At 41.1% G+C, this 12615-nt stretch overlaps 2 protein-coding genes across 2 annotated transcripts; one reads left to right on the top strand and one right to left on the bottom strand.

The window, feature by feature from the left end:
• Positions 1-20: 20 nt before the first annotated feature.
• Positions 21-1993, bottom strand: LOC311127008 (large ribosomal subunit protein bL32m-like). The gene is made up of 3 exons (XM_084158744.1): positions 1830-1993; positions 1324-1502; positions 21-540 (listed from the first exon to the last, which is right to left on the bottom strand). The coding sequence occupies exons 1-3, from the start codon at positions 1921-1923 to the stop codon at positions 286-288; spliced, it is 528 nt and encodes a 175-aa protein (XP_084014870.1). The 5' UTR covers positions 1924-1993; the 3' UTR covers positions 21-285.
• A 52-nt stretch (positions 1994-2045) lies between these two features.
• Positions 2046-6969, top strand: LOC311127004 (proteasome subunit alpha type-2-like). The gene is made up of 7 exons (XM_084158739.1): positions 2046-2109; positions 2621-2697; positions 3768-3900; positions 4019-4141; positions 5361-5442; positions 6354-6485; positions 6676-6969. The coding sequence occupies exons 1-7, from the start codon at positions 2069-2071 to the stop codon at positions 6790-6792; spliced, it is 705 nt and encodes a 234-aa protein (XP_084014865.1). The 5' UTR covers positions 2046-2068; the 3' UTR covers positions 6793-6969.
• The last annotated feature ends 5646 nt before the right edge of the window (positions 6970-12615 follow it).

Below are 12615 nucleotides of genomic sequence, written 5' to 3'. Positions count from 1 at the left end.
CATTGATTAGTGACCTCAAATATATTTTTTCCCAAATAAAGATTTATTCTCATTAACAACAGAAGTATAGCATGTTCCTTATAAAGTGTAGAGGTGTACAATATGTTACATTGTGCCATGTTCCAATAACAAGACAGAAAATAAACCACATTTGAAGGTTCTGTCACGTGTTGATAAAAAAAATAAACGATGCTGTTTTTTTTTTTTTTATCAATGCATTTCCTTCAAATATAGAAAATGGGATATATGCAGGGTACTAATTACTGGTGTGACTAAATGCTATCCTCAATAGGTACGGAACCAGGAGGGTCGTTTCCTGCTTCTCTCCACTATCCTCTTGTCTTTGTCGGACTCCCCTGGACTCTCACTGTCATACAGGACCAGGGTCTCCTGCACTGCTGTGTTGAGAGGCCTGCCCTCCATGGCTTTAATCTGACCTCGGATCAGCGCTGTCTCCTTCCTGATCTTCTCATAACAGAACCCACACAGGATGTGCTTCTGCTTCAGGTGGCCACACTCCACGCACGGCTCAATGTTGGTCTGACAAAGAGGGGGGAGGGGGAGAGAGACGTGAGGGGGAGAGGGGGAGAGAGGGAGGGAGTGGGAGGGGGAGAGAGGGGAGAGAGGGAGAGCGAAGAGCGAGGGAGGGAGGGGGGAGAGCGAGGGAGGGAGGGGGGAGAGCGAGGGAGGGAGAGGGAGGGGCGAGAGAAAGGGAGGGAGGGAGGGGCGAGAGAAAGGGAGGGGGGGAGAGAAAGGGAGGGGGAGAGAGAAAGGGAAGGGGAGAGAGAAAGGGAGGGGGAGAGAGAAAGGGAGGGAGGGGGGAGAGAAAGGGAGGGAGGGGGGAGAGAAAGGGAGGGAGGGGGGAGAGAAAGGGAGGGAGGGGGGAGAGAAAGGGAGGGAGGGAGGGAGGGAGGGAGGGGGGAGAAAATGGGAGGGGGCGGGGAGAAAATGGGAGGGGGCGGGGAGAAAATGGGAGGGGGCGGGGAGAAAATGGGAGGGGGTGGGGAGAAAATGGGAGGGGGCGGGGAGAAAATGGGAGGGGGCGGGGAGAAAATGGGAGGGGGCGGGGAGAAAATGGGAGGGGGCGGGGAGAAAATGGGAGGGGGCGGGAGAGAGCATGAAACTATAGAAAAAAATCCATTGCCTTTTCGATTGTGTTTATTGCAACGTTTACTAAGAAATTAGTCAAAAGCGTTTACTCATGGCAGCTACCATTACATAAAACATGCTACATACAACTGTACATCAGAGGACAAGACTTACAAGTGAAATGTCACCCAGTGAAACAATACACAGTGCATTGAAACAATCCAAAGTTGATACCTTAACTTTGAGCATAAAGCTTGGGTCTCGTCTTCTAGTCCGGTTGATTTCTATTGTCCGTCTCTTCTTGGGTGCTGCCATCCAGAGCACATTGTCCAGGAAGCTGGGCTCCGTGGTCGCTTCTTGCTCATCGTGGGGCTGCGGGTGGATGCTGGGGCCATGGACAGCTAGAGCTGGGGCTGTATAGAAACAAAACACACAGAGACACAATCATATATCAACAATCTATGCAATAAACAGAACCAATGTACTGTATGTCATCACTCATCATACATCTAGTAGTCTACTCATAGATTGATGCACGTATAAAAAACGTACATCATCATAGTTATCTTACTGTCCAACACAAAGTCATAGATTATGCAGGGTAACATAGCTATCATGGACGTTTTAAAGCAAGCTAACTAGTTACTGCAAATGTTAGCCAGCCAGCTAGCTAGTTACCCAGCCAGCTAGCTAGTTACAAATAAACACAAGGCAGAATGTTGTGTAAAGTTCAAACTCACCAAACTGTCTGTCAAGTCCTGTAGCCTGTATAATTCTGCATTCCATCTGTAACAACGAACGTCTCATAAAACACACTAAACCAGACAAATTCATAATTTTTTAGGTTTGCAAGCTGTCTTTACACTCATGTCACACAGCTCACGGTCATTGAATTATATACGTCATTGAACTGCGACAACCAAATAACCAATTGCATCTTGTTATTAATATGACGCGTTATCACCGGTGCTGAGCAAAGATGGCAGAAAGGGGGTACAGTTTCTCACTTACCACGTTCAGGTAACTTTTACAAATTACTGTAGTGGCGAAAGTTTTGCTAGTTTGGGTATTGCAGGAAAACATTGAAAGGAAGAAGGATCGAACTCGAGCAAGTTGTTAAGAAACCAGACTGTTGCTTCGCGGTGGTTTGATGCTTTGTCATTATGTTGCTCTGGCTAGCTAATGTTAGGCTAGTTGTAGGTAGTGTGATTTTTGTAGTTTGTTCTTCAAACAGGCAACTTTGATAGCCAACACATTGTCTCTTCATGCCATTTGCCCTCTTTCAGTAATTAAGTGATTAGCTGAGATGCTATCTTTGCAAAAAGGCATCTGGCATTGCTGTTGAAAGTTTACATGACAACTTTCACTTTCAGTTTGTTGATTGCATTGGGCGAGAGTGTGAGTCACTAGCTAACGTTACACCAATGCATCTAAACACAACAAAAGGATTGGACTGATCAGACCAAGCCTAAAGTATTTGTTTGTCATGACATTATTAATGGAAAGTTTAAACAATTTCCCCCCCACATAGCCCATCTGGTAAACTGGTCCAGATTGAGTATGCCCTGTCAGCAGTAGCAGCAGGAGCCCCCTCAGTGGGAATCAAAGGTAAAGAAGACTTAAAATGATAACCCAATATGGCTGCGTTCACACAGGCAACCCAATTCTGATCATATTTTCACTAATTGGTCTTTTGACCAATCACTTCAGAGCTGATCTGATTGGTAAATTAGTGAAAAAAATATTAGAATTGGGCTGCATGTCTAAACGCAAACCATGTACTATAACATGTATAAAGTGGTACAACCACCAGGCAATGTCTTTTTATATACAATATGCATGTGTCCATGGTACCAAACTCTTTTAAAGAGCAACTGCCCCCAAAAACCAACTTCTCATTTAGAAAACAGCCTATGTGCCATCGATATGAGTCAGGAACATTTATTCTGTCAAAATTGACTACAAAGTGTTAATAGGATAATTTGGGTCATAAAGTCAGTCTCATCCAAAACTGATTTTTGTACTGGAGTATGCCACAATGTAAATTAAGGTTGGGTTTATTTCAACCCGGTCCACAGCTGGCAGCACACAAGTTGTTATTCATTTGGAGTGCAGCTGCATGGGAACCGATTGTAATGCCTGTGGTAAATGTGGTTTGACTTTGGATATCCCTAAATATTGAAAGTTTTTAATGAGAACTAAAAGGTGTGCAACATGAAAATATTGTCTCATTTACATTATTTATTGATGGTCCTTAACTAGCCTCAGAGATGATATATCCAAAGTCAAACCAATTTTGCCACGGTCGCACACCAGCCGGCTGAAGCTAATTGGCAATATAATTTGTCTAACTCGTCCCACCTGCAAACACACACGAGACCCTCATATCAAACCACACCCGAAACCAACTCATGTTTGAATTCAGTCATGTCTGCTAGCATTTCTAAGGCTACGTTTATAATTTATTTTCACTGATTGGTCTTCTGACCACTCAGATCAGCTCTGAAAAAGATCTGAGGTGAAAAGATCTGATGTGATTGGAAAAAATATCAGAATTAGTCTAAACACAGCCTTAATGAACCAACTCTACAACGAGGCCAAATCAGGAAGTTCAGCCGCCCTTTATCAGCATTACAGAAGACAGTCAGATTTTGATGATCTCTTTCTCCCTGTTTAAGCCTCAAATGGAGTCGTTTTGGCAACAGAGAAGAAACAGAAATCTATACTGTACGACGAGACGAGTGTTCACAAAATCGAGATGATAACCAAACATATTGGCATGGTTTACAGTGGAATGGGTCCAGACTACAGGTACATACTGGTGTGTGTGTGAGGGAGAGAGTGAGACTGCCTTTCCTTGAGTTTCTAAATATTGGGTTTACAACAGGGACAAAGATGTCTTTGAAATGTATCTCTTGTTACTCTGCAGGGTGCTGTTGAGGAGAGCGAGGAAACTGGCCCAGCAGTACTTCCTGGTCTATCAGGAGCCAATCCCCACAGCCCAGCTGGTTCAGAGGGTAGCCTCTGTCATGCAGGAGTACACACAGTCTGGGTCAGTTCTGTTCTGTGGGTTTCCTCAAGTTTGATCAGGGTTGGCTGACTGAGTGTGCAGGCTTTTGCTCCAACCCGACTGATTCAGCTAATCAAGGTCCTGATGAGCAGCTGATTGGTAGGATCTGGTGTGTTAGAGCAGGGCTGAAGGAAAAGCCTAAAGCCTGTACACCCAGTATAGAACCAGGTGTGTTAGAGCAGGGCTGAAGGAAAAGCCTAAAGCCCGTACACCCAGTATAGAACCAGGTGTGTTAGAGCAGGGCTGAAGGAAAAGCCTAAAGCCCATACACCCAGTGTAGAACCAGGTGTGTTAGAGCAGGGCTGAAGGAAAAGCCTAAAGCCCATACACCCAGTATAGAACCAGGTGTGTTAGAGCAGGGCTGAAGGAAAAGCCTAAAGCCCGTACACCCAGTGTAGAACCAGGTGTGTTAGAGCAGGGCTGAAGGAAAAGCCTAAAGCCCATACACCCAGTATAGAACCAGGTGTGTTAGAGCAGGGCTGAAGGAAAAGCCTAAAGCCCGTACACCCAGTATAGAACCAGGTGTGTTAGAGCAGGGCTGAAGGAAAAGCCTAAAGCCCATACACCCAGTGTAGAACCAGGTGTGTTAGAGCAGGGCTGAAGGAAAAGCCTAAAGCCCATACACCCAGTATAGAACCAGGTGTGTTAGAGCAGGGCTGAAGGAAAAGCCTAAAGCCCGTACACCCAGTGTAGAACCAGGTGTGTTAGAGCAGGGCTGAAGGAAAAGCCTAAAGCCCGTACACCCAGTATAGAACCAGGTGTGTTAGAGCAGGGCTGAAGGAAAAGCCTAAAGCCCATACACCCAGTGTAGAACCAGGTGTGTTAGAGCAGGGCTGAAGGAAAAGCCTAAAGCCCATACACCCAGTATAGAACCAGGTGTGTTAGAGCAGGGCTGAAGGAAAAGCCTAAAGCCCGTACACCCAGTGTAGAACCAGGTGTGTTAGAGCAGGGCTGAAGGAAAAGCCTAAAGCCCATACACCCAGTATAGAACCAGGTGTGTTAGAGCAGGGCTGAAGGAAAAGCCTGAAGCCCGTACACCCAGTATAGAACCAGGTGTGTTAGAGCAGGGCTGAAGGAAAAGCCTAAAGTCCGTACAGCCAGTATCTTTCCAGGAGGGTTGGCCACTGCTGAGTTACAATATGTTGATAAAGTAGTTGTTTTTACCTGAATTTCTAGAGAGTAACATCCTGTGTATTTTCAGTGGAGTGCGACCCTTTGGTGTGTCACTGTTGATAGCTGGATGGGATGATGATCACCCTTACCTCTTCCAGTCAGATCCCTCTGTAAGTATGCATGGAAGTATAAACCCACTCTATAATTTAATTGCTTCACTCCTAGGCCGTGTCTAGACCGTTCATGGAGCTTTTGTATTCTCATCAAGGAGTTCTGATCATGGAGTTCCGAACACGTCATGCGTCTAAACCTACATTTAAATGTGCCGATACCCTTTTCCTGCACTATATTCAAATGCATAATGTAAACGGTGGAAAGGGCTAAATCTGATAACACAGAAAGTTGATGGCAGAACTAAAGGGATTGCAAACAGGTTAGCATAACAAAAAATAGTTTTTCTAAATAAGCTAGCAGCTAGCATTTATGAAGCCAGCAAACACATTCCTCACACACTAGGAACATATTTCCTCCAACGTTTAATGAAAAAAGTTGCCTCTTGCTCCCAAAACACACGTGCTGATGACGTCGCCCACTGTATGCGCTTTCGGTAGCCTGATTGTCTCCAGACTGAGGAGAAATCCGCACAAAATGTGTCCCTGACCACCTCCTGAAGGGGTCAGTCAGATCTGAACACAATCCGACCACAACCAGTCTTTTCAATGCAATCTTCGTATTCTGATGGCAGAAGTCGTATGTAAGTGTCAAGTGTAGCCACAGCCCAAGTGTCTTCTCTACTGTTAAATGTGCATATGTAACGGACGTCACGTTGCTTGCTTAGCGAGAACCACTTTCCCCCCAATTCGGCTCATACCTGGCTCGAACTCGGGACCTCTGCTTGGCTAACACGTGGCTGCCCTCCTTGACAACTTTCAACGGTTTGAGCCACCCAAAAGGTACCAATTGGATAGCTCCATCTGCGACATTTCAAGCTAGCTGTGGAGTGAGTTTACCGTACGTTCTTAACTCCATTACACATACATTATTTTTCTGGTACTAACTATGATTCTTTGGATGTACACAGGGTGCATACTTTGCATGGAAAGCAACAGCGATGGGAAAGAACTACGTCAATGGGAAAACATTCCTTGAAAAGAGATACAACATGGATCTGGAACTTGAAGACGCTATCCACACAGCAATCTTAACATTGAAGGTAATGAATCTCACCTGCAGTTTTAGTACCTTTCCCTCTCAGAAGTATTTAAGAAACATTGTAGAAAATGTGATACTGTGTTTAGGTTATAGTTTGAATACTTCATGATTTACTTTGTCATATCGTTATATTGAAATCCATGCATTTACTGCATTGCATTAATATTGTGTTCTGTGTGTGTGTTTTAAAGGAAAGTTTTGAGGGTCAGATGACAGAAGATAACATTGAGGTGGGGATCTGCAACGAGGCAGGTTTCAGAAGACTCACCACAGCAGAGGTCAAGGACTACCTGGCAGCCATTGCATAAAATGCCCCCTCCATGGGAGTCTGTTGGCATGGACTAGTTCAGATCAGCTGTATACTTTTTACAAACCACATACCAATACAGTTTTTTGCAATTTAGCAGATTTCTATAATTTGTATTTTTTTCCTCCAGTTATACCTATTCACATACTACTAATAAATTACGATTTATCTAATAATATTTTGTCCTTGCATCAATTTTTGTTTTCTTCATATAATTTAATGATTTGAAAATTATTTATCTCAATTTCTCACTATATTGCTAAAGTGTAAATATAAAATTTGCATGAAATTAGTTCCCCCCCACCCCAATACAGTTCCTTCAAAGTATTCATACAACTTGACTTATTCCATAATTACAGCCTGAATTCAAAATGGATTAAACATTTTTTTTTTTTTTTGCCCATCTACACACACTACCCCATAATGACAGTGTTTATAGAAATGTTTGCTAATTTATTGACAATGATATGTAAATGAGACATTTCTGTATAAGTATTATTTTCATACCCCTTTCCTATGACACTCCAAATTGAGCTCAGGTGCATCCAATTTCCTTTGATCTTCCTTGAGATGTTGCTACAACTTGATTGGAGTCCACCGTCCAATTCAATTGTAACTTAGCTGGTTCATTGTTGCCGATGTTAGGCTAGCAAGCATTTTAGCTAGGTAGCCTATGAAAACAAAAAGCGCACTGTATGACAGAGCCATAGACCATTCTGCCAACATGAGAGGAGGATGGCATTGGTGTTCATCTAGTCTACAAGGGTGTCAACCTTTTTTCTTTTTTCACACAAACCGATATCAGTACCATGGACAGCCACATGATATTTAACAGTGATTGGACTAAATTGTTTTTGGTATCTTTTAGGTTTGTTTTCAGTGTATTAAACTAAGCATATAAAGCCTTGTTGATTTGATGATTAAGTTGAAATGGTGTTGGAATAGTGGAGGCAGTGCTCCTGCTGTCTTTGTGCTGCCTTGTGGTAACTCTGGTTCTAAAGCAGTAGTTGTTTAGTAAACTATCAAACATTTTGTTACATGCAATATTTGCTTTGTGGACTTCACCGGACAGATCTTGCTCTCAGGTTTTGTGATTTAACAAATTTATGTGCAGTTGAATTTATTCCGCCACTGTGTGACTGTTGTCTTATTGTTGTCACGGCCTTATTGTATATCACAGTGGCGTATGAACGATTGGTTATAGGTTGAAATATGTATTTTTTTACTGGCTTGGCTTCCCTAGTGATTTTACCCACGCATCGCTACTTGGGATAACTGGGGTGGTGTTAAGTGTTGAGGATCAACTGAAATGTAAGATTCTCGGTGTCTGACGCCTGCCGTTTGGTGCGAGAGCGTTGTGGAACAGAGAAGACACGGTATGTCCTGCTGAGTTTTGATGCAGAGTCTTTACCCAACAAAGTCAAGTTAGGACGGTGTTTTAGGTGCCAAGCTTATGGTCATGTTGCAGCAGTGTGTAGGAGGGAGATTCCTAGATCTGAGAAGTGTGCAGGAGGGCATGAGACAAAGGAATGTGTAGTATTGGTGGAAAGAGGTGTGTGTGTTAATTGTAGGGGTACCCATGGTGCTGTAGATCAGTGTCTAGTGAAAGGCAGGTTGAGGTTGCCAGGATCAGAGTAGTACAGAAAGTGTCATATTCTGAGGCAGTGAAGAGCGTAGTAGAGGAAGATGTGTACAGGGCGAAGGATCCTAAGAGGATCCCTGTGAGTAGGCCGAGGCCAATAAAGAGTGATAGGAATAACATGCCTCAGTAAGTCTGGTTTCTTAGCGTTCATAGCTTTCCTGTACTGCAGAAATGGAAAGTAAATCACATTAAATAGATGTTGTGGTGGCAGTTGCAGAGAAGTGCTTGGGTGTATGAGATTTTACAGAAGAAGAGTTAGAAGATGTGTTGTACGATAGTGTCCGTTCCTCCCAGGCTGCCGGCCTGGTGTAGGATCAGATGGGGCAAAATTAGTGGAATATCGGTGGGGTTTTAATGGCTGTAGGATTAGCTGGGGATGAAGATTTACGTTCCAACAGGTCAATGACCCCAAGCATATAGCCAAAGCAACGCACAAATGGCTTCAGAACAAGAATGTGAAACTCTTTGAGTGGCCCAGACTTGAATCCCATTGAAAATCTGTGGAAAGACTTGAAGATTGCTGTTTGCTGCCGCTCCCCATCTAACTTAACAGAGCTCGACATGGAATCACTGGTCACTTTACATACTGCTTTACTCATCTCATATGTATATACTGTGTTCTATTCTATTGTATTTAGTAAATGCCACTCCGACATTGTTCGTCCTAATATTTATATATTTCTTAATTCCATTATTTTATTTTTTGATTTGTGTATTGTTGTGAATTGTTAGATACTACCGCACTGTTGGAGATGGGAACACAAGCATTTCACTACACCCGCAATAACATCTGCTAAATATGTGTATTTGATTTGAGAAAATATGCTAGGAAGAATGGGAGAAAATCCCCAAATCCAGATGTGCAAAACTGATACAGACATACCCAAGACGACTCAAAGCTGTACTCACCCGCCAAAGGTGCTTCTAGAAAGTATTGACTCAGGGGTGTGAATACTTATGTAAATTAGATATGTGTTTTTCATTTTCAATAAATTTGCAAAAATTTCAAAAAACATGTTTTCACTTTGTCATTATGGGGTATTGTGTGTAGATGGGTAATATTTTTTGTTTTGTTTTGTATCTATTTGAATTCAGGCTGTAACAGGGTGATTCTTTAACTATGGTACTTTTCTTGTCCCTGGATGAAATAATAAAAACAAAAAAACATTTCTTCTTTTTTGTTTTTGTCATACTTACTCCACCCTAAGGGGAACTTATAAAAAATGTATCATGGCTCAATCATTCTTTTTATTATATAATATGAGGCCTTTTATGCATGGTTTTTACTGTTTTCCCTCTGTCCCTAAGCCAGACTTTGTATCTTCAACCTCGCTTAATTCTAAATTAAATATTTAAATAATGTAGATTTCAAGTACAAATGATAAAATACCATTTATTTCAATTCTACATATTATATATTGTGATACATATTCACATTTTCCTATATTTTTCATAAATAGAACCCATGTCCCTTGGGGTCACTGTCATTTCCACCACACTGTACAAAATAGAATCCTGGGATCAGTGTTTTAGGTTTGTATATTTAGTAACCATAGCAACAGAAACTCCACAGTGGAACACATGGCTGGATGAAATGGTGTCCTCTACAGGGGGTAATGAAAAGAAGAAAAATCAAGGTAAATATGAGTAAAACTGAGAGTATGTTTATTGGTCGTCATTTCCAAACAGCTCATATTTCACATGGACGTAAAAATAACTGGATACATTTAATTTAATAATGTGTAATTTGTGTATATTTAATGCTAACTCTAAAACTAATATTAGCAGGCTAACATAGCATGAGATTTTAGAGGGAAAGTGGGGAAATGTCATTTCCACCACAGTCATTTCCACCACGGTGTTCATTGTGGTGGTAAAGACAGGTTGTGGTGGAAATGACATTGTTCGTGCTAAACAGCAAATTATTTGGGCTATAATACTGATACTAAATTCAAAAACAGTTTTAACAATATTACAATATTGTTGGTAAATAAGAGAACAATAGATAAGTAGGTTTGACATGATGTCTTGGCTCTTTCTTTAAGATGGCAAGCAATACCACAGCACAGAGGTCAAGATCATACAGAGAAAGAATAAAATCAGATCCACTTAAATATCCAGAGTCCCTCAAGAAGGACAGAGAAAGATACCTGAAGAAAAAGCAACAAGGTGTTGTTAAATCTGTGACAGAAATGCCGAAAAGAGAACAACGAAAAATGAGAAGACAGTGGCGAATTTCTCAACGAAACAGACGTAGGAAATGGAAAATGGTCTCAGCAGTGAATAGTTTCATGGCACATACAACACCACCACCATCACCAGACAACATGAGTGTTAATGCAGAAGACATCCCTGAAACACCTCAGCTGTGTGAGCCTACACCAGAGAGAACTCCACAGAGGAAAAGAGGGAGAAAAAAGGTTGCGAAGGCAAAAGCAAAGGTGTACATGGAGACTGCATTGGGATCACCAAGTTCAAGCACACTTACCAGCACATCTCAACCCATCATAGACCTGCATGAGGGACTGATTGGAAGTTGGTGTGTGGTACGGTATGATGGGGATCCTTACCCTGGCATTATACAGGATGTGGACCCTGAGGGTTGTGCTCTGGTGAGAACCATGAGTCATATTGGCAAAAACAAGTTATTCTGGCCTATGAGAGACGATGTTATTTGGTACCGGCCAGAAGATGTGATCAGGCTGGTCCCAGAGCCTCAACCAGTAACAAAGAGGCATGTGATGGTGGAGCCAACAGTTTGGAAAGAAATATGCTCTGTTCTTGACCATGAAACATAACTGAACCTCTGGCCCATATGCAAGTTTGACAGATACAGTATTTAGCAAATACAATGTCTATTTAGTCAGATTCAACTTGTTATTCCACATGATTACGTTTGACAGTACATGGATTTACGATATAACACACATGACAGTAATGTTTAAGTACAGAGTGTTTGCTCTGGTTCAGCATAGGCATATAAGTTTTCAATTTCAAAATATATTGCCTATTTTATCTGTTATTCAACTGGTTATATTAAGGTTATGTTAAGGTAATGATGACATAAAGGGTTTGCTCTAGTTTGTACTAGTTTGCTCTAGTTCAGCATGTAGAAAACAGTGAAGAAATGATTTGCTGATTTTTAACACAAATTCATGTTTTTTCATTTTTTGGATTGTTTTTAATTTTAAAATATTGGTGATATGTTTTTGTTCACAAATGCTGTTGCTTATTGATTTGCTCTGGTTCACCACATAGAGCAGTAGAAAAAATGTTTTTAATTGGAAGTTGCCTATCTGTCATTTCCGCCACACACTGTCTCTTCCGCCACGCCATGTCATTTCCACCACAACACATATTTTAAAGTAAAACATATAAAAAACATACAATCAAACCAACTATATTCAGTGGTGTTGATAATTGTGCAGTTAGGGCTAAGATTTGTGTATACACTTTGAGAAATATATGATTTTGAGCTATGATAAGAAAATGAAATGTTCCATTGACCTAGTTTTAGGTGTTTTTTAGTGTAAACATTGTAAAATCTTTACAGTTACATTTCTGAAAAAAATAATAAATTACAAATTTGAACAGATATGTGTGTGCTATTTAATCAAATATATTTATAACAGAAGATATTTCATTATTTTCTCTTAAAAATACATGTTTTGTTATGTGATGGAAATGACCGTTTTCTTGGACTGTCAGATAAAAATGGCAAAAAATATATATTAGTAAATACAAATCATCACAGCCAACTTCAGGGAAGGTTTCCAGACAGATTGAGAAACCAACTGATACTAAAAAATTGTTTGTAGAAATGTTTTTATTTTCTGAAACTGTCTAGCTCAAAGAGTACCATAGTTGAAGAATTACCCAACAACAAAACGTGGAATACGTAAAGGGGTATGAATACTTTCTGAAGGCACTGTATTACCCCAGAATTTTAGAGTGAATGAAACAGAGCTCCTCTATACATTTAGCATAGTTGATCTGACAATTAAGAAAGAGAACTCTCTCAAATATAATTAACATTTTAGGGTAAACACGTTATATTTTCATAACGGTAAAGAAAATGCTTTATCATGAAGCTGTAGCTAGGCTTTCCATAATGCGCACTTTACAGCGCGCCAAAAATAACCGGGACATCTTTCCCATAATATCCTTCCGCACAACTGAATG

The sequence above is a fragment of the Coregonus lavaretus genome, assembly GCF_964263955.1.
Source record: "Coregonus lavaretus genome assembly, chromosome: 3".
NCBI classification, from domain to species: Eukaryota; Metazoa; Chordata; class Actinopteri; order Salmoniformes; family Salmonidae; genus Coregonus; species Coregonus lavaretus.
The sequence above is the reverse complement of the archived record's forward strand: the minus strand, read 5'-3'. Positions and strand labels throughout refer to the sequence as shown.

Excerpts from the sequence above, each read along its gene's own strand:
- LOC311127008 (XM_084158744.1), bottom strand. The coding sequence starts at position 1,923 with ATGAATTTGTCTGGTTTAGTGTGTTTTATGAGACGTTCGTTGTTACAG. Across the intron at positions 1,503-1,829 it reads AGGACTTGACAGACAGTTTG|CCCCAGCTCTAGCTGTCCAT; the intron begins GTGAGTTTGAAC and ends GTTTCTATACAG. Across the intron at positions 541-1,323 it reads GCTTTATGCTCAAAGTTAAG|ACCAACATTGAGCCGTGCGT; the intron begins GTATCAACTTTG and ends CCTCTTTGTCAG.
- LOC311127004 (XM_084158739.1), top strand. The coding sequence starts at position 2,069 with ATGGCAGAAAGGGGGTACAGTTTCTCACTTACCACGTTCAG. Across the intron at positions 2,698-3,767 it reads CCCCTCAGTGGGAATCAAAG|CCTCAAATGGAGTCGTTTTG; the intron begins GTAAAGAAGACT and ends TCCCTGTTTAAG. Across the intron at positions 4,142-5,360 it reads CAGGAGTACACACAGTCTGG|TGGAGTGCGACCCTTTGGTG; the intron begins GTCAGTTCTGTT and ends GTGTATTTTCAG.